Source organism: Cucurbita maxima, unplaced genomic scaffold (assembly GCF_002738345.1).
Source record: "Cucurbita maxima cultivar Rimu unplaced genomic scaffold, Cmax_1.0 Cma_Scf00026, whole genome shotgun sequence".
Lineage (NCBI taxonomy): Eukaryota > Viridiplantae > Streptophyta > Magnoliopsida > Cucurbitales > Cucurbitaceae > Cucurbita > Cucurbita maxima.
Genome location: NW_019272042.1, coordinates 2,478,629 through 2,499,689, shown reverse-complemented (window position 1 = coordinate 2,499,689; position 21,061 = coordinate 2,478,629). Strand labels below are relative to the sequence as shown.

Genomic DNA, 21,061 nt, shown 5'->3' with positions numbered 1-21,061 from the left:
TATTTACTTTGGGAGTAAATAAAGTAAATTTCAAAATTTAAAGTTTAGTCATTAAAAGGGATTTTTTAAAAAATCTCAAGTCAATGAAATATAAATTAAAAATCAATTAATAAAATTGAATATAAAAAAAATAATAACAAGCTGTAATTTAATTTCAATAATAATAAAAAAAATGCTCATTTAGTGCCAATTTAAAAACCCTAAAAAAATAATGTATTTAATTACTAAGAAACAAAGACCAAAACGTTATTTTACCCATAAAGAAATAAAATAAAGTAATGCAAATAATATAATTTTATTTGCAACTAGTCAACATGACGTAGTAGAAAATTACAAAAATAATGTATTTTTCTCCCAAGAAAAGAATAAATTTGTTTTAATAATATATAATTACGAAGAGATAGAAAGAGATATTAAAAAAAAAAAGAAAAAATTATTAAAGCTTTGTTTTTTTCGTTTTTTTTTAATTTTAGTTTATAAATATTATTTTAGTGTTTGTATGGTGTTTCTTCTTATTTTTAATCCAAACTGCATATAGAAAAATTAATTCATTTACACGTGGCAAATTTAAATAAAAAATATTTTTAGTGGTTGAATTGTTTAATAGTATAATAATATAATAATATATACACGTGGCAAAAATTGGAAATATGAATTTAATAAAAATGTTTCTATCAAATTAAATTTAAAAGACATTATTCTTATTTCCATAAATAAACAAGTCAATAAATAGTCGTTTCAACTTACTTTTAATTAATTATTATTTTCTAATATGGTTTTAGTTTTTATATAACGGGTTAAATATTTTATTTTTTAAATAAAAATTTCATCTTAACAATATATATTAAGTGTACAGTATATTATTCTCACTCTTTAATATATTTTAAATCTATGAATTACAAATATTTATAATAATAACATTTTATAACTAACTTAACCATCCTTCTGGAAACTTTTAAAATTTAAATTATAATTTCTGTCATTATTATTTATAAAATACTATAATTTAGTTTTAAAATTTAATATTAATGAATTATATTATTATTAACCCCAAATTGAAATTTGATAATAATAATAATAATAATAATATATATTTATATATATATATTTAACATCATGTGTACAGGTGAGAGATTTAAATTTGATATTCGAGAATATAATTTATTCCAAAGTATTAGTCAAGTTTAGAATAAGTCTAACTTTATGGTGTATATAGAAGACTTGAGCAAAGTCTCCTAAAGTTGGAAGAGGAATTAGTATTGTATGACTAAATGATGTCATAATTAATTTTTAAAGTGTTGGTGGGCCACTAGTTATGAATCGTTGAAGAAGGTGATTCAAACGCACCGTCCATTACGGTTAACTTGTTACGACTTCACTTTAATACTTGTATTCGACATCTCCCTCCTGGATGTTAAATTAGCGATTTTAAGCATGGTCAAATCCCATAGTGTGACAGACGATGTGTTTAAAGCTTGAAATGAATTCATCATCCTATGATTGATCAACGATTGCTAGTGAATTTGCAGTGAAAAATTCAAAATAAGAATGAAATTTTGGAATTAGATTAATGATGCAATTCACGGGTTGGATTTGTAGGATCTATTCTTCGACCCTTGCCTATAAGCTTTATTGGTGAGTTACGCTCATCAAGCCCTAGTTCCACGTTAAAGAAAAGGCTCTACACGAGTTCCTATTGTAACGTGGGGGCAGCTGGATGTCTTGAACTTGAGTTTGTGAAAGACTCTTATCACTCCTTTCGTTTAATCATTTATTATTATTGTCCAACAAAGAAGACTCGACGTTTTCAAAAAGTTGAGAAATTCTATTTTTGCTAGAGACTAATTAATTCAGCAAAATCGGCAGCCTATTTAAATTGAGAGAAAAATTGCTATAATGATCTTTACTCGTGCTTTTATAGAGTGATCTGTTGTTAAAACATCTTTTGGAGCCTTGAGAGGTTGAAAATACAGAAAGCCAAAAGCTAACTATTTCACTGGCATAGACCAAGAAAGATTGTACAAACATAGAGGCAGATCATCCAGAAACATTCATATTCACCTCTTATCTTTCAGTTAGCATTAAAAATGGATGGCTAACAAACACGTACCTCACCCACATCCAAATGAGAACGCCTCGTAGTTGATAGGTTTTGATATCCAGTTCTTAAACGCTGATTGTTCCTTGAAAACTTTAGATGTTAAATAGTAATCTTGAGATCCATCCTGCATTGGATTTAAACATGCGACTGGCATCATTATCACATGAAAAGTATACCATTTATAGGGGTAAATGAAAGCTATTTTCTACAATTTCAGGTGTCTTGTATTTCAGAACGATGTTTTATATTTCAGAACGATGGACTAATTAATTGTGAGATCTCACATCGGTTGATGAGGAGAACGAAACATTCTTTATAAGGGTGTGGAAACCTCTCCCTAGGAGACGCGCTTTATTGTCCTATAATATCATATAGACCAAAAGTTTGCGATTTATTGTCCAAAGTTTGTAAACCAAAGGATCTTGAACTGATGACCATATGTTTGAATTCACTTTCTTCACGGAACCCAACCCTTGGGGTCGACTTGAATGTGAAGGACTTCATTTGATGCATCACAATATAATAGTGCATGATAAACAATGTCAGAAAATTTATAATGCGGGACTTCTACAGATGAGATTTAGTAACAGTTTTCCTTCAAGGTTCAAGGTGTTCAGACTAAACAGAAATAAAATTTACCTTCAGCGTTCTATAAGAGATGTTGCTGGCAAGAAATTTAGTAGGGCATACACTTTTAAGCGACCAGAACATTTCCAGTAACCGCTTCCTGAGATATTGATACAATGCTGATTAGAATAGATCAACTATGTTCACAAGCTAGTCAAACCATGGTTAAAGTGATATCATTACTTGCATAAAGATGACTCAGTTGATGGATACTGTGCCCCTTTAGCAGAGGCTCCTTGCTTTCTTCCAATAGTTCCAAGGACGACCTCATGCAAGCCAGACTTGTTCCAACAAATAGAGTACCTGTAAGTTCGCCAGGAAAATTAATTTAACCATGTGATCGCTTACAAGACAACTCTTGCACATACATTTGATCTAGTTGAGACATTACCCGCAAGTTATCGTGTTTAAAGCAGACTCCGAGTGTTGGAACTCCTTTGGTGGTATTGGAGCTGTGCAAAACAATGGCTGCAAATCCACTTAACACAAAAAATTAAAAAAAAGTTATAAAGCATAAAATTGTCATCCTGTCCTGCCATATTGTGTACCTAAGATAAGTGCTTAATGTACCTGGTTCACCTCTAAGGGAGTCGTTAGCTCATTCGAAAATGGCTGTACTCGATCACATATTGCTCTTTTCACTTGTTCCTTCAGTGTACAATTTTTGGCACTATGAGGGGACAATCCAACTGTTATAGAGGAAAGATAAACAGGCTGAAGAAAGTACGAGAGAAGAGCTCCTGATACAAGATGAGAAGAAACCATCTCAGTTGATGCATAAAGCATTTGTACATTACAAATTCAAACCATAAAATGGTCCCGCAAATAGTGATGCAGAACACCATTATAAAAACTAAAAAGAAAAAGATAAATCGATACGCACGTATAGTAGCTAAGTCAGAAATTACATAATCCAAGCATGCTCAAATAACTAACAGAACAGAAGATGAAAGTTGTGACTAACAATAACTCTCACAAAAAACACGTGCATTTGGCAATATGCTTGTGCTACAAAATACATGTCATTTCAACATTAAGTTACCAGATTATAGCTTATTGTCACCCAGCCAAGCTCACTACAGCATGGTATTAATAAGGTTAACTTCTACTGCTATGGTTCTACCACATAACACACCTTGAACTCCAGCTACATTCCATCGAGCTATCTTGTCAGAACAGCTAACTGACAATGTTGTATCACCACGACCAGGCTTCCTCTGAACCAAACCTATGCACTGTGAATCATCCCCTGAAATTTGAATCCACCCATACATTCTTCACGAATTAAGAAATTTTTTTATGTTAAGAGGTAAATTCCCCCCCTTAAACATGAAATATAAGCAAGAAATCACTATCTTCCATTTTAGCCTGTGGTAGTGTATCCATACCTTCATCAATCAAACATGGTGGCGTATCCTCTGTTCTAGGTTGGACGTCTCTGGGAGTTGAAGATGAAGCATCTCCACCTTGCATAAACCCAAGAAAGAACAAACAATTTGATGCACGTGCATTGTATTTCAAAATTCATATACGAAACTTTCTTTTAAAAAATCAATATTCAATTCATGGGAATTGGAAAATATACATGGTAACTGAGATATGTATAAATGCAATTTCCAGCCCTTTCTCATGACATATTTTCGTTCAGCACCAGCCTCCTCATCTAATTGAAACAAAAAATTTATTACATTGTCACACCTCATCTTCTTCGTTTTGTGATGTTCACTCTCACAGTTGTTCTGGGACAAATGTTGAATCTGTGTGTAGAAGAACCTGGTAAACAGAGTCAGATTGGGAAAAGAACAAAGTTTATAAGCTCATCTCAAATACATAATATCTCAAACTACAAAATCTCACTGGCACAGTGACAAAATAAACGCCTAGAAACCAAAAGCGCAAACTTAATAATTTACACTTACTAGATACCAAAAGTATACCAAATCATAGAAATGTTCATACAAATCAAAGAAAGCAACAAAAACGCAGAAACAAGTCAAACCTCATTAAAGCTCTCCGAGCAATTATTTCGGCGTGTGAATCATTCACAACGTCACCATTTGAGCTTAACTGCGAGCGACCGAGACACTTAGTCCCCGTCCCTAACGCCACAACTTCCAAATCTAAATCGATAACAAGATAGACAACATTTAAAAACAGTTCGAGTAACTTTCATCTGGAACTAGAATCAACAGAAACGCGGATCACTGATTGAAAACGAAAACGAAAACGAAAACGAAACGAAACAAACAGGATGCTTTCACTACCAGTAGAGTTAACACCATCAAAATTGCACATAAAACAGGAAACGGAGGGGAAATTGGTAGGGTTTGAAAGGGAACCTTGTGCGGAAGGAGATGAAACGAGAAATGCAGCCAATACAGTGACTTCATGACCCTGAGGCTTGCCTTTCTTTGGGAGAGAGTTGTAGAGCGAGAATACCTTCTCCGAAACCGTCTCTCCCCAGCTCTCCGAAGAAGGGGATGAACAGAAGCAATCCTCCATTTTTCCTTCCTCTCTCACGCTGTTACACACAACTGAACTAGGGGTGTTAAGAAAACTGTTAAATTAAAAAAAAAAAAAAAACCTTCAATTTTTGAAAATTACAATAATACCCTCAAATAAAAAAATTAAATAATGCTTTTATAATAATAATAATAAAAAAGGTTTAAAGCAATAAATAGACCGTTGAAATCGTTGCAGGATTTCTTCAAGTTTCACCTTCCCGCCATTTTCTCTCTCACCATGCTAACGTTCCAGGTTGCAGCAATGGAAGCTCTGACGTACAATCTTCTTCCACTCCTCCACCTCGCTCCGTTCGCCGATTTCAGATTCTCTCGCTCGACGGTCTTCTTCACAGCCTCCCGCGAAAACAGCACCTCTTGCCTTTACGCACAGCTTCAAATCTCGGAGTCTTTCTTCACCATCTTGTCCACTAATCCCAATGGCCCCGAAGAACTTCGTTCCTCTCTTCAGATCGACGAATTCTTTTTCGCCATCTCCCTTACCGGCACCGACAATATTCTCCTCACCGCTCTCATGCCGGATCAGCCTTTCTGCACCAACCTCTTTTTCACAAATAGTATGTTCCTCTCTTAACGCCTTTGATTTTCTCAAGATTTTCGGTTCTCATTTTACTTTTTTTATGTTTTCTTGGTGAATCTGCATTTCTTGTTTGTTATTTCGTGAATCTGACTGGATAATCGAGGAAATTTTGAACACTCTGTATGTTAGGTTTTTGTTTTTTTGTTTTCTTCTTTTTTTCCCTTCAATTCAGCAAAGACTAGTGGTTAAACGTATGCGGAATGGATCTCAGCTATGAATTGGATAGACTGTGAACAAAATCCCTAAATTTTCGTTTCGATTAGTTCGCTTCAATCTGTCAATTTTCGGATTGGTTTCGTTGCCGTATCTTCATGTTTCACAAATGTTTTTCTCAAGATTTTCGGTTCTGATTTTACTTTTCTCCTGCTTTCTTGGTGAATCTGCGGTTTCTTGTTTGTTATTTCGTCAATCTGAGTGGATAATCGAGGAAATTTTCAACACTCTGTATTTTAGGGTTTTTCTTCTTCAATTCAGCAAAGACGAGTGGATTTACGTATTGGGAATGGGTCTCATCTACGAATTGGATAAACTGTGAACAAAATCCCTAAAGTTCCATTTCGATCAGTTCGCTTAAATCTGTCAATTTTCGGATTGTTTTCGTTGCCGTATCTTCGTGTTTCTTGACTCGAGTTCTTGATTTTTCATTTTGATTTTAGGCATTGGACATTTAAGATATAACACTATACTGGCGATGGGTCCTACCCCTAATACTAACGTTCCTGAAATGGACGACGGACCATTTGTCGCCATTGATGCAGAGTGGTTCAGAGACATTGCAACAAGATTATGTGCCTTCAATACTAGAAGTAACTCCATTTCTTCTCCCCATGTGCAGTCTTGCGAACACTTATACATAGTGTAATCCATGTCTTCTTGAAAGTTTATGAAAGCTTGTCTTCTCTAACAGTCTGGGTTACTGCAACGGTTTCAAAAGTGACATTCTCTGCTATACTAATGGAGTTCGCGCTTCCTGCGGAGGTACACAATCTATCTATCCCTTGAAAGTTGAGGAAACTTTTCAAATGTTTGAATTGAATCCATCCCTTCGATGAATAAACCCGTGTTCAAACTTTTGAAGTGTTATTTCCTTCTTCATTAGCATTTATAGTCACATTTTGGATCTTATGCTAGTTTTCAAGTATACATGTGAAGGGAGTGTTAAGAATTTAAATAAGTGATCCGGAACCAGTTGGTCTCATACCTATTTCTAAGGTATAAACCTATGATCCACTAAATTAACCAACGTGGACTCACTCCCAATAATCCTCAACAATCATCTCCTCGAACAAAGTACAGTCTTTGTTCGACACTTTAGTCATTTTTTACTATACCTTCGAGGCTCATAAGTTTAGGGTATGACTTTGATACCATATTAGGAATCATGACTCTCCACAATAGTATGATATTGTCCATTTTGAGCATAAGCTCTCATGAGTTTGCTTTGGGCTTCCTCACATACCAATGGAGATAGTATTTTTCACTTATAAACTCATAATCTTCTACTAAATTAACCAATGTGAGACTCACTCCCAATAATCTTCAACACAACCTACTAGTATAAACTCGACATACATAGAAGACACGAGACTTCAAACTTGTATCTTTCCTAATATAATAAATATTGATAGTCCCTAGTTGGATTTTACCCTTATTCTGACCTCACAAATGAAGGACAAGTGTGAATATAAATAAACAATCAAATATATTAGGTATGGTTAGCTTAAGGTTTTAAGTTTAGTGGTTGGCTAGTCATGCTATCAGAGTAAATACGAATTTGCATTATTTCATCCTTAATTTAAGATTGATAGTCACTTGTTAGGAGCTCGAATGGTATGAACACAATTATGATCATACGATCAAACCTAATTGTTTAGGTTTTTTAGATTTGTTGTTACTTTACTAGTGTAATGACCAATGAAATGCAAACTTACATGCAGGACAATCGGTGTGTTATTGGAGGTTCTAATTTTGGTGATGGAATCAAGTTTCCAGTCACTCTGATTCCATTGAATTTTTTTATTCAAGCATCATATCTTGACAATATGGTATATTTTTATACGTCATCTGGTGGGAACACTTTTGTGAAATTCGAAACTGGGCGATGGACAAACATTGTGGCCTTCAACCCCGAAGATCGATGGGAAGTTCTACCGAAGTAGAACGGTAAGAGGCTATAAGAATGGCAGTGAAATGTATATAAATACAAGTATTAGTGAAATTTGGAGAATAGATGGATAGAATACAAATGTCGATAATTGATAATAATAGATCATGTCGATTTTTGTAGTAAGTTACACAATTTTGAATAAAAAATGTTGAATTTTTGGACATTTTTAAGTTTTATCACAATACGAAGCTATGATCTTATGTATGTAAGAAAAAGTCTGTGCACTTATGTATAGACTCTCGAGTCAAACAAGGTGATAGTAAAGAACAAATATCCACTTCCTTAGATAGATGATTTATTCGACCAATTACCGAGAGTAACTGTATTTTCAAGAATTAATAAGATGAGATTAAGATATTTCCAAAATAACTTTCAGACATGAGCCCCTGAGTTTTAAGTGTGACTTTTGACTTTAACGAATATATATATATATTTTTTTAACACATGCTAACAAGAGACGAGGTCTTAGTGAACCAAACAATCTAAACAATGATGGAGCAGTAACTAAGTGGTTTATTACTTGCCTTGTCACTTCTTCAAAATAGTCACATCCTATAAAAATGATAAATCATTACCGCTAAATTATGAAATTTAGATAATTTATCGGTAATGATTCCTAAAGCAATCTATACTCACTAGAGACTAGTAAACTCTCGTTGAACTATTCCGAGTAAAGCTCTTAAGTTATGTGCTCGTCACATTCCTAAAGCTTACCAATTGTATGAAATTAAGTTCTCTCTAGCCTCTGAGTTCTACACCCTACGCACTCCTATTTCATAGGTGTATGTCACACCCTTGGGGTATTAAAATGTCAAGTAGGGGTATTTTTGTTATTTATCATGTTGCTTAATTTTATTTTCATCGGACAAAATAGCGGAGTCTCTCGACCCTAGTTTGTCTCTTTATAACACTTACTCTAGATCTGCTCCCGTCCTTGATTAGTAATTGCATGTTGAGATGGTTGAGTTGGTCTAAGGTTCCAAATTAAGGTTTTGGTCCAAAAGGGTATGGGTTTAAATCCTACTCTCAAGAATGTTTTGGTTCATTTTCCAAAGAGGTACAATTGATGTGTTTTTTGTATTTTAAACGAGCACTAATGGGACGTGCATAAGAAAAATAGCGAGGCTATCGACCCTAGTTTGGCTCTCTATGACACATGCTCCAGATTTGCACCCGTCCTTCATTAGTGATCGCATGTTGTGGGATGTGCATAAGAAAAATAGCGAGGCTCTCGACCCTAGTTTGGCTCTCTATGACACATGCTCCAGATTTACACCCATCCTTCATTAGTGATCGCATGTTGAGATGACCGAGTTGGTCTAAGGCGTCAGATAAAGGTTTTGGTCCAAAAAGGCGTGGATTCAAATCCCACTCTCAATTGGTGTGTTTTTCGTATTTTAATCAAGCACCAATGGGACGTGCATTATACAATATTTTTGTTTCATTTCCCAAAACCCAAAAAAGGTACCATTAGTGTGTTTTTCATATTTTAAACAAGCACCAATGAGACATGCATGAGAAAAATAGCGGAGGCTCTCGACCCTAGTTTGGCTCTCTATGACACATGCTCCAGATTTGGACCTGTCTTAGATTAATAGTTGCATGTTAAGATGGCTGAGTTGGTCTAAGGTGCTAGATTAAGGTTCTAATTCTCAAAAGTGTGTGGGTTCAAATCCCACTCTTAATAATGCTTTTCTTTTTTTTTTTGTATTTTAAATGAGCACTCCAAATTTGCACTCGTCCTTCATTAGTGATTGTATGTTGAGATGACCAAGTTGGTCTAAGGCGCTAGATTAAGGTTTTGGTTTGAAAGGGCATGGGTTCAAATCTCACTCTCAACAATGCTTTCGATTGTTTTGTATTTTAAACAAGCATAGGACGTGCATAAGAAAAATAGCCTAACCTTATTTTGGCTCTTTATGACACATACTTCAGATTTGCACCCGTCCTTCATTAGTGATCGCATGTTGAGATGACCGAGTTGGTCTAAGGCGTCAAATGAAGGTTCTGGTCGGAAAGAGTGTGGGTTCAAATCCGCACCCGTTCTTCATTAGTGATTGCATGTTGAGATGACCAAGTTGGTCTAAGGCGTCAGATTAAGGTTCTAGTCCGAAAGGGTGTGTGCGTTCAAATCCGTGGGACGTGCATAAGAAAAATAGCGAGGCTCTCGAACCTAGTTTGGCTCTTTATGACACAAACTCCAGATTTACACCCGTCCATCATTAATGATTGTATGTTGAGATGGCCGAGTTGGTCTAAGGCGCACTCCAGATTTACACCCGTCCATCATTAATGATTGTATGTTGAGATGGCCGAGTTGGTCTAAGGCGCCAGATTAAGGTTCTGGTCCGAAAGGGCGTGGGTTCAAATCCCAGATGGCCGAGTTGGTCTAAGGCGCCAGATTAAGGTTCTGGTCCGAAAGGGCGTGGGTTCAAATCCCACTCTCAACAATATGTTGCTTTTGCACCCGTCCATTAAGGTTCTGGTCCGAAAGGGTGTGGGTTCAAATCCGTGGGACGTGCATAAGAAAAATAGTGAGGCTCTCGAACCTAGTTTGGCTCTTTATGACACATACTCCAGATTTACACCCGTCCATCATTAATGATTGTATGTTGAGATGGCCGAGTTGGTCTAAGGCGCCAGATTAAGGTTCTGGTCCGAAAGGGCGTGGGTTCAAATCCCACTCTCAACAATATGTTGCTTTTGCACCCGTCCATTAAGGTTCTGGTCCGAAAGGGTGTGAGTTCAAATCCGTGGGACGTGCATAAGAAAAATAGTGAGGCTCTCGAACCTAGTTTGGCTCTTTATGACACATACTCCAGATTTACACCCGTCCATCATTAATGATTGTATGTTGAGATGGCCGAGTTGGTCTAAGGCGCCAGATTAAGGTTCTGGTCCGAAAGGGCGTGGGTTCAAATCCCACTCTCAACAATATGTTGCTTTTGCACCCGTCCATTAAGGTTCTGGTCCGAAAGGGTGTGGGTTCAAATCCGTGGGACGTGCATAAGAAAAATAACGAGGCTCTCGAACCTAGTTTGGCTCTTTATGACACATACTCCAGATTTACACCTGTCCATCATTAATGATTGCATGTTGAGATGGCTGAGTTGGTCTAAGGTGCAAGATTATGGTTCTGGTCCGAAAGGGTGTGGGTTCAAATCCCATTCTCAACAATGTTGCTTTTGTCTCGACCCTAGTTTGGCTCTTTATGACACATACTCCAGATTTACACCTGTTTATCATTAATGATTGTATGTTGAGATGGCCGAGTTGGTCTAAGGCGCCAGATTAAGGTTCTGGTCCGAAAGGGCGTGGGTTCAAATCCCACTCTCAACAATATGTTGCTTTTGCACCCGTCCATTAAGGTTCTGGTCCGAAAGGGTGTGGGTTCAAATCCGTGGGACGTGCATAAGAAAAATAGTGAGGCTCTCGAACCTAGTTTGGCTCTTTATGACACATACTCCAGATTTACACCCGTCCATCATTAATGATTGTATGTTGAGATGGCCGAGTTGGTCTAAGGCGCCAGATTAAGGTTCTGGTCCGAAAGGGCGTGGGTTCAAATCCCACTCTCAACAATGATGTCCCTTTTATTTTTTTGTATTTTAAACGAGGACTAATGAGACGTGCATAAGAAAAAAAGCGAGGCTCTCAACCCTAGTTTGTCTCTTTATGACACATGCTCTAGATTTGCACCCGTCCTTCATTAATGGTTGCATGTTGAGATGATCGAGTTGGTTTTAGGCGTCGGATTAAGGTTCTGGTTAGATTAAGGCTCTGGTCCGAAAGGGTGTGGGTTCAAATCCCACTCTCAACAATGTCGCTTTTGTTTTTTTTGTATTTTAAACGAGGACTAATGAGACGTGCATAAGAAAAAAGCGAGGATCTCGACCCTAGTTTGGCTCTTTATGACACATACTCCAGATTTGCACCCGTCCTTCATTAGTGATCGCATGTTGAGATGGTTGAGTCTAGTTCTGCTCTTTATGACACATACTCCAGATTTTCACCCTTCCTTCATTAGTGATCGCATGTTGAGATGCCCGAGTTGGTCTAAGCCGTTAGATTAAGATTCTGGTCCGAACGGTTTAAACGAGCACTAATGGGACGTGCATATGAAAAATAGTGAGGCTCTCGCCCTTAGTTTGGCTCTTTATGGCACATACTCCAGATTTGCACCTATCCTTCATTAGTGATCGCATGTTGAGATGGGGGAGTTGGTCTAAGGCGCCAGTTTTTATTTCATTTCCCAAGGTGCTAGTTTTTGTTTTTGTTTCATTTCCCAAGGTGCCAGTTTTTGTTTTTGTTTTTGTTTCATTTCCCAAGGTGCGAGTTTTTTTTTTGTTTCATTTCCTAAGGTGAAAGTTTTTGTTTCATTTCCCCGGTGCTAGTTTTTGTTTCATTTCCCCGGTGCCAGTTTTTGTTTCATTTCTCGGGGTCGCTATGACACATACTGCAGATTTGCACCTGGTCTAAGGTGCCAGATTAAGGTCAACAATGTTTTAGTTTTTGTTTCATTTCCCAAGGTGCCCGTTTTTGTTTCATTTCCCATGTGCCAAGTTTTTGTTACATTTCCCAAGGTGCCAGTTTTTGTTTCATTTCCGAGGGTCGCTATGACACATACTGCAGATTTGCACCTAGTCTAAGGTGCTAGATTAAGGTCAACAATGTTTTTGTTTCATTTCCAGGGTCGCTATGACACATACGGCATATTTGCACCTGGTCTAAAGTGCCAGATTAAGGTTCTAGTTTGAAAAGGCCTGGGTTCTCAGCAAGGTTCGGTTATCAACAAGGATTGAAAGGGCAGGTTCTGGTTTGAATTGAAAGGGTGTCTCTCAACAAGGTACAAGGTTCTAGTTAAAGGCTCCCACTCTGGTTTGAATTGAAAGGGCGTGTGTTCAAATCCCACTTTCAACAAGGTTCTGGTTAAGGGCAAAGGTTCTAATCCCACTCTCTAGTGTTTGAAAGAAAGAGGCGAATCACAATGTTCTGGTTTGGATTGAAAAGAAAGGGCTCCACTGTGGTTTGAAAGAGGTTTGAATTGAATGGGCGTGTGTTCACAAGGTTCTGGTTAAGGGCTCCCACCAAGGTGGGTTCAGCAAGGTGTTCAAATCCCACTCTCAACAAGGTTCTGGTTAAGGGCTCCCACCAAGGTGGGTTTAGCAAGGTGTTCAAATCCCACTCTCAACAAGGTTCTGGTTAAGGGCTCCAATCCCAACAACAACAACAAGGTGGGTTCAAAGGTTTTGGTTTGAATTGAAAGGGCATGTGTTCAAATCCCACTCTCAACAAGGTGGATGGTGGATTCAAAGGTGTTCAAATCCCACTCTCAACAAGGTGGATGATGGATTCAAAAGTTCTGGTTTGAATTGAAAGAGCGTGTGTTCACAAGGTTTTGGTTAAGGGCTCCAATCCCAACAACAAGGTGGGTTCAAAGGTTCTGGTTTGAATTGAAAGGGCGGGCGTGTGTTCAAATCCCACTCTTAACAAGGTTCTGGGCTCCCACTCTCAACAAAGTGGATTTAAAGGTTCTGGTTTGAATTGAAAGGGCGTGTGTTCACAAGGTTCTGGTTAAGGGCTCCAATCCCAACAACAAGGTGGGTTCAAAGGTTCTGGTTTGAATTGAAAGGGCGAGCGTGTGTTCAAATCCCACTCACAACAAGGTTCTAGGATCCCACCCTCAACAAGGTGGGTTCAAGGTTCTGGTTTGAATTGAAAGGGCATGTGCTCAAATCCCACTCTCAACAAGGTGGATTCAAAGGTGTTCAAATCCCACTCTCAACAAGGTTATGGGCTCCCACTCTCAACAAGATTGGAGCCCCACTCTCAACAAGGTAGGTTCTGGTTAAGGGCTCCAATCCAACAACAAGGTGGGTTCAAAGGTTCTGGTTTGAATCGAAAGGGCGGGCGTGTGTTCAAATCCCACTCTCAACAAGGTTCTAGGCTCCCACTCTCAACAAGGAGGATTCAAAGGTTTTGGCTTCTATTGAAAGGGCATGTGTTCACAAGATTCTGGTTAAGGGCTCCAATCCCAACAACAAGGTGGGTTCAAAGGTTCTGGTTTGAATTGAAAGGGCGTGTGTTCAAATCCCACTCTCAACAAGGTTCTAGTTAAGGGCTCAAATCCCAACAAGGTGGGTTCAAAGGTTCTGGTTTGAAATGAAAGGGCGTGCGTTCAAATCCCACTCTCAACAAGGTTCTAATTAAGGGCTCAAATCCCAACAAGGTGGGTTCAAAGGTTCTGGTTTGAAATGAAAGGGCGTGCGTTCAAATCCCACTCTCAACAAGGTTCTAGTTAAGGGCTCAAATCCCAACAAGGTGGGTTCAAAGGTTCTAGTTTGAGTTATTAAGGTTTTGGTTCGAAAGGGCGTGGGTTCAAATCCCACTCTCAACAATGTTTTTGTTTCATTTCTCAGGGTCGCTATGACACATAGTCTAGATTTGCACCCATCCTTCATTAGTGATTGCATGTTGAGATGGTCAAGTTGTTATAAGGTGCTAGATTAAGGTTTTTGTCTGAAAGGCTGTGGGTTCAAATCCCACTTTTTGCACTAACACCCTAGTTTTTTGTATTTTAAATGAGCAATAATGGGATATGCATAAGAAACGACCCTAGTTTGGCTCTCTATGACACTATGATCACATGTTGAGATGGTCAAGTTGGTCTAAGGCATCAAATTAAGGTTCTAGTTTGAGAGGGCGTGTGTTTAAATCCCACTCTCAACAATGTTTTTGGCTCTTTATGACACATGGACCAGATTTGCACGCACCCGTCTTTTAATAGTGATCGCATGTTGAGATAGTCGATCTAAGGCGCCATATGTTGAGATGACCTAGTTGGTCTAAGGACAGGATCGAGATTGAGGTTCTGGTCCAAAAGGGGATGGCATAAAAAAAAATAGTTAAGGCTCCAGACATAGGACTGAGATTAAGCATAAAAAAAAATAGTTAAGGCGTCACGGTCCTACCTTCTTGACCGTGCGGCGTCGTGATCTATACACGCTCACTCACGACTCCCCTTAAGGGGAATTAAGCCCCATATGTATTTTTCGCCCCGACTTTGTGGCTTCGTCGGATCTTAGGCAAGGTTTGTCTTCGTCAATCGAACATCGCTTGTGTGGAATCCAAGCTTGTTCAACCACATACGCCACCTGTGCATGTATGTTCAATCATCTGCGACGCATCCGACTTGCCTGTACGCTAGACCAACTCATTCGGCTCGACCTTGCCTCTACTCGGGCCAAGGTCTCTCAATATAACGTCACATCTCATCTTGTCATCTCGATCCCCATCGATAGGGTCCATATGTCTTGGTGCCATCCCGAGTCTCGGGATGTCGTCGGCCATCATAACTCATTCGGTCATGCCATCGAGAATGGGCCCGCGTGTCGTTCATCTCATCGGAACTTTCCGAACATCCATCCATCTGGATTCTATCGAGGCATAGGCCCTCCCGTGCCCATGCCGAGTCATTTACGGATACCGTCCCGGATAGCGGGTGTATGTAGCAACCTCCAACACGCGGGCTAGGGCGCAATACCGGCACACCCGTGCCGTCCGGTACTGTCCTTCAAAAACCCATTTCAAAGGAATTCGCCCGAGACACTCGTCTCGACACGCTCGCCCACACTGTGACACACGTATGTGCCACAGGGTAGCTCACTTAGGCCACAGGGCCCAGGGGTGGTGGAGAGCTAACACCATGGTACCCCTATAGTACATTTTGAGCCATTTTCATTGGTGTAGACATGATTTTGGTGAGATGTCATACGATGTCGTGCATTGTCCGTCCAATGTCCGATTGACACCAAACTTGGCGAGCATTCATATTTCATATGGACGGACTTAACTCCCGAACTGCATGTCCAAATTCCTTCCGAAACCTCGACTTTTGAGGTTAAGGCTCGGGGTCCTACCTGGCTCTTCAACAAGCCTATCTTTTCCTTCATGTCTATGCTGATGTCTCTGTTATGCTTATGTCTCAACATATATCTTCAATACCCACTTTGCGTGGTGGTGTGTTGGATGATGCATCGTCCTCCTCGATCGCATCATGACATTCTTCTATGTTGGCCCGCATATGATCGGATGGGGCGTCTCTTGAGGGACGCCCCTTTACTTGTCATGGCGTGAGGGTCACAACCTACTCTCTTCATACTATGGTTGTGACACCAGGCATAGGGGACCGAGATTAAGCATAAAAAAAATTAGTTAAGGTGCCAGGCATAGGGGACCGAGATAAGCATAAAAAAAATAGTTAAGGCACAAGGCATAGGACCGAGATTAAGGTAAGAAAAATAACGAGGCTCTCGACCCTAGTTGGACGTGGCATAAGAAAAATGGATTGAGATTAAGGTTCTGGTCCAAAAGGGCGTAAGAAAAATAGTTAAGGCGCCAGACGAAAAATAGCGAGGCTCTCGACCCTAGTTTGGCTCTCTATGACACATGCTCCAGATTTGGACCCATCCTTCATTAGTGATCGCATGTTGAGATGACCGAGTTGGTCTAATCGATCGCATGTTGAGATGGCCCAGTTGGTCTAATTGATCGCATGTTGAGATTGCCGAGTTGGTCTAATTGATTGCATGTTGAGATTTCTAAGTTGGTCTAAGGCACCAGATTAAGGTTCTCCTTTGGAAGGGCGTGGGTTCAAATCCCACTCTCAACCACTGCTTCCTTTTCATTTCCCAAGGAGGTGCAAATAGAGGAAACCCTATTTTTGCTTTCTATGGCATCTACTCGATCTACATCGATTCTAATCATGCCCACATCGGAAACTCTAGCATCTACCATGGACACAAATAGAGGGGAGAAAGAGAGTGCCACGACCAATATACAGTTTTACGTCCCACTAGACATGAAAACATATCTTCATGTGTGTTGCGTACGTCGAGCCAAAGGCAACAATACGGGTAGCATTTGTGAAATCCAGCCTAATACCAACCACACATCACACAAGCATCTCCTTTGAACGAATCCTTCTGATATGCTATAAAAAAGTACTCCACACAAAATCATACCCTATAGAGTACTAGTCTTCTTTCATTGGCAACAATACGGGTAGCATTTGTGAAATCCGGCCTAATACCAACCACACATCACACAAGCATCTCCTTTGAACGAATCCTTCTGATATGCTATAAAAAAGTACTCCACACAAAATCATACCCTATAGAGTACTAGTCTTCTTTCATTGCTATTGGTGTACAGAAAGGCCAACCAAAGCAATAGAAGGAACGTTTTTTTAACGCGCTTTTCAAGTACTTAGTTTCTACTAACGAGAGACGGGCAAGGTCGATTTAATTTCCCATTAAAATTTAAATTTTATTACCAACCAAATTTGGAAGTGCGAGGAGAAAAATGAAAATGAAGGAAATATAAATAGGAATTCAAAACGCGATCACTCTTTGCCCGCCAATTTCATCACACTCTAGTTTCGTCTCTCAGCGTCGCCATGTTCACCATTCACGTTGACACAGTGTATGATCTGAGGCTCGCGGTGTTGCCATTGGCTACGCTCTGCGATGAAGCCGATATCAAATGCTCAAGAGAAAAGTTGTCCATAATCGTCGTTTCTTCTCCCTATCCCTTCGTTGCATCGCTTCGAATGTTGCCTACATTCTTCACTACCTTTCAGTTGCACCCCGACGGCGACAACTTCGAGGAACATCGGTACAAATTTCTCCTTCAACTCTTCGCTACTAATATTTCCAATATGTACAGCGAAGATCTTTCCATGACCATCTATATCGGCGGAAACCAAAGACTCGCGCCCTTGAAATTTGAGGATCCTCGTAAGTTTATTACTCACTACGTTTTTCGATTTTATTCTGAAGAATCGTGATTTCCTAATTGAATTCACTGTTGATTTCTTAATCGAGGATGATTTCTCTCTGCTCTGAAATTGATTGAAACTTTGATTTGACGATGTTAGGTCATTTCCGGATTTTTTTGATCTCCAGAATCGTTGTGCCTAGTGTGCGATGAAATCTTTTTCTAACTCTAATTGAATTGAATGTCGTCGTTACTGTGATTTCTTGAATTGATTATGATTTCTCTCCGGCCTGTAATTTTGAATGAATCTTGAATTTTATGATTTTAGGGATTTTCACGGCCATTTTGATAGCAGGAATAGTTGTTGTTGCGACGATTTCGATTTCATTTCCGAAGAATCTTGATTCTAATTGAACTGAATGTTGTCATTCTGGCGATTCCTTTTTGACGACGATTCCCGCAATTTTGATTGAATCTTGGATTTTTTTGATCTCTAGAATAGTCGTTGTTTTGGTTTTCACTAAATTATAGAGCGATGGATTAAACGAACATGGAATTTGATATTTGATATGAAAAGAAAGAACAGAGCCGTGAATTATGTGTTCTTTTTGCCTTCATCACATATGAATCATTTTCTCTCCGGTCTGTAATTGTGCAGTATTTGATACATTTCTACCATCAATTCAATTTTTAAACTGTTAATTCTGATTTCAGATACTGGATATCTGCAATACTCTGCATTGGTATTGTCACATGCCCAAAATATTGATATCAGCCCAATTGATTTCGGAGTTTTTGTTGCAATTCGTTCAACGGAGTTCATAAATATCGTGTCTGACTTGGTGATCCTCCCCGATGAGTTAGGTAACTTGAATTCTTCCTTTTGCAGTTAATGTAAAAGAATAGTCTTAAATTTTCTGAAATTTGTTTTCTTCTTCTACATCAGTTTCTATTACTTTAACAGAGACGGAGGTCAAGTTCGGTGCTCTAACTGGGGAAGTTACTTTCACCACAGAGGTAAGGACTTCATAACCATTTTTCACAGCATTTACTAATGAAACTCAAATCTCTTAGCTGGTGTTCTAGCTCACCCATTAGTTTGTAGCATAACTAAAATAGTTTAAATTCTAGTTTGGTCATGGATTTAGTGGGGGTACTTTTTAAAATGTTCATTCAAGTTCTAGTTTAATTTTAAAATGGTCCATTTTAAAATGTGACAATGTTAATAGCTATTAGTAAAGAACTAAAACGAACCAAAGTTGAATATGTAGGGACTAAAATGAACGTTTTGAAATTATGAAAACACATAAACCCTGCAAAGAGTACAAGGACCAAAGTAATGTTTATATATACTTTGATACTTTATTTGTTTATTGTGATTTTATTGATCTCTATATAAACTTTCCAAATACTTAGTTATCGCAATCTAAATATGAATTATAATTACTTAAATTTTAAATTTTATGGCTTATCCCAAATAACTTTGTTGAAGATGGTTGGTGGGAGTCATATATCGACTGATTAAGAGAATGATTATGAATTTATAATTAAGGAATACATTTTCATTAATACGAGACCTTTTGGAGAAACCAATAGCAAAGCCATGAAAGTTTATTTTCAAAGTAGACAATATCGTACTATTGTAGAGAGTTGTGATTTCTAACAACAACTAGTATGAGGTGATATGGTGCAGAATAAAGATTGCATAATTGGGGGTGTCAAGGGAGGAAAAGTATTTTACTTCATTATCACTCTGCATCCCGTTTACTTTTTCTTCCATATATCCTATACCTCCAAGTTTGTGTGGATATTCAAGACAGTCAGTTCACGCAACTTGTTGAGCTGCTGTACAGGACTACATGCTAGCTATCTGGTCTGTTATTGACATTGGAATAATACCTGTGAAGCCAATGTAAGTTTCTCTTTGATGAATCTTTATCTGTGAAATATGCATATAATAATGGTCACTGGATCATGTGGATGCATAATTTTGGCATACTCTACATTAGGGTTTAGCTTCTCTACGTGTATATAGAATTTTATGGTTGATATGTGTTTAAATTTTGTACAAACAGAGACATGTACCGTACATAGTTCTATGAACATGATTCATTTTGTTTCATCTTTATTTGTTGTTGGGCTCGCCAAACAACATTTGCATTCTTTAAGATTTAACTCGAATTGTCTTGAGTTCTTGAGGCAACATAAACCTTATTTATGAGGTAGAGAAGAGATCGATAGTTGTCTTGAGAGTGAGAGTGAAAAGCATGCACAAGCTATAAGACAATTATAATCTCGATCAATATCACAACTAATATTCTAAAAAACTTATTTAATTAATTTTCAACTATAAATTTGTTTTGTTTTGTTAGAGTGATTATACATTTTATTTTAAAAAACAAAATTTTTTCAAAGTCTTTGTAAATTTGTATAAAAGTTAGTTGCTTTTCCAAATCTCACCTTAATTACGAAAATGTAAAAGAATTCTCTTATGAAAAAAATCATAATTTATAATATATAATATAATAGGTATAATCAATTCTTTAATATGATGATTATTTATGAGTTTAAATTTATTTTATTTCAACATAATTATTAAAATTAAATTAATTTATAATTAATATTTTATAAAAGTAGAAAATATACCATATTAATTAATTATAGATATATTAACTAAAATAATTAACATAATACAAAACATTTACCAGTTAAGATTTAATAAGTCTAAATAATATATTTATAATTAATAATTAATTAAAAGAAATTAATTGGGATTAATTAATTAAAATCTCATCACTCCAATAATTTTTTGAAATTTTAAATTCTTTTCGAAAATAATATTCTGTGTTTTAAAAAGTGACAAAAATCATAAAACATATAGACCATTACGAATTAAAACGAACACGAAAACGTTTCGTTTAATTTAAAGCATTTTTTTTACGAACAAACTTATAATTGAAGCAGTTTTGAAGAATTGATTTATTGTAATTCCCAAGTGAAATTGGGAAAATAAATATGATATCCAGCAAACATTCCAAAAGGAACAATCATCATACAACATGAATCCATAGTATTGAAAAACCATACCCTTTGTGTTCGAGAGGCCAAATTATAGAAAAACTCAACGGGATGGATAGCAATTATGAACTCAATTCCTTCTCCTCTTTCAACACCTTCAATTATGCATTGCCTTTCCTGCCCAACACACCCCACAAAATTCCATACTCATTCATCAAATGCACCCATTAACCTTCTTGATCATTAAAAGAAAAAAAAAAAAAAAAAAA

The 21,061-nt window shown here is 37.6% G+C and overlaps 3 protein-coding genes and 4 non-coding genes across 9 annotated transcripts; 6 read left to right on the top strand and 1 right to left on the bottom strand.

The window, feature by feature from the left end:
* Positions 1–1,888: 1,888 nt before the first annotated feature.
* Positions 1,889–5,258, bottom strand: LOC111499268 (tRNA-specific adenosine deaminase 1). Of its 2 annotated transcripts, none has more exons than XM_023150817.1 (10): positions 5,068–5,258; positions 4,728–4,848; positions 4,314–4,501; positions 4,117–4,194; positions 3,864–3,977; positions 3,299–3,468; positions 3,120–3,196; positions 2,912–3,031; positions 2,741–2,828; positions 1,889–2,225 (listed from the first exon to the last, which is right to left on the bottom strand). In XM_023150817.1, the coding sequence occupies exons 1-10, from the start codon at positions 5,228–5,230 to the stop codon at positions 2,112–2,114; spliced, it is 1,233 nt and encodes a 410-aa protein (XP_023006585.1). In that variant the 5' UTR covers positions 5,231–5,258; the 3' UTR covers positions 1,889–2,111. The 2 variants fall into 2 exon arrangements, with proteins under 2 accessions (XP_023006585.1, XP_023006586.1); XM_023150818.1 differs by having other exon boundaries at positions 3,308–3,468.
* Positions 5,259–5,458: 200 nt separating this feature from the next.
* Positions 5,459–8,100, top strand: LOC111499307. The gene is made up of 4 exons (XM_023150875.1): positions 5,459–5,807; positions 6,487–6,636; positions 6,738–6,808; positions 7,768–8,100. Exons 1-4 carry the CDS (start codon positions 5,471–5,473, stop codon positions 7,987–7,989), a joined length of 780 nt encoding a protein of 259 aa, XP_023006643.1. The 5' UTR covers positions 5,459–5,470; the 3' UTR covers positions 7,990–8,100.
* A 2,508-nt stretch (positions 8,101–10,608) lies between these two features.
* Positions 10,609–10,689, top strand: TRNAL-AAG. Its single transcript has one exon. It is a non-coding gene; the product is annotated as a tRNA-Leu (tRNA).
* Positions 10,690–10,850: 161 nt separating this feature from the next.
* Positions 10,851–10,931, top strand: TRNAL-AAG. The gene has a single exon. It is a non-coding gene; the product is annotated as a tRNA-Leu (tRNA).
* Positions 10,932–11,255: 324 nt separating this feature from the next.
* Positions 11,256–11,336, top strand: TRNAL-AAG. The gene has a single exon. It is a non-coding gene; the product is annotated as a tRNA-Leu (tRNA).
* Positions 11,337–11,497: 161 nt separating this feature from the next.
* TRNAL-AAG lies at positions 11,498–11,578 on the top strand. The gene has a single exon. It is a non-coding gene; the product is annotated as a tRNA-Leu (tRNA).
* A 5,834-nt stretch (positions 11,579–17,412) lies between these two features.
* Positions 17,413–19,896, top strand: LOC111499310. Of its 2 annotated transcripts, none has more exons than XM_023150880.1 (4): positions 17,413–17,794; positions 18,489–18,638; positions 18,721–18,791; positions 19,468–19,896. In XM_023150880.1, the coding sequence occupies exons 1-4, from the start codon at positions 17,455–17,457 to the stop codon at positions 19,657–19,659; spliced, it is 753 nt and encodes a 250-aa protein (XP_023006648.1). In that variant the 5' UTR covers positions 17,413–17,454; the 3' UTR covers positions 19,660–19,896. The 2 variants fall into 2 exon arrangements, with proteins under 2 accessions (XP_023006648.1, XP_023006649.1); XM_023150881.1 differs by having other exon boundaries at positions 19,448–19,896.
* Positions 19,897–21,061: the final 1,165 nt, after the last annotated feature.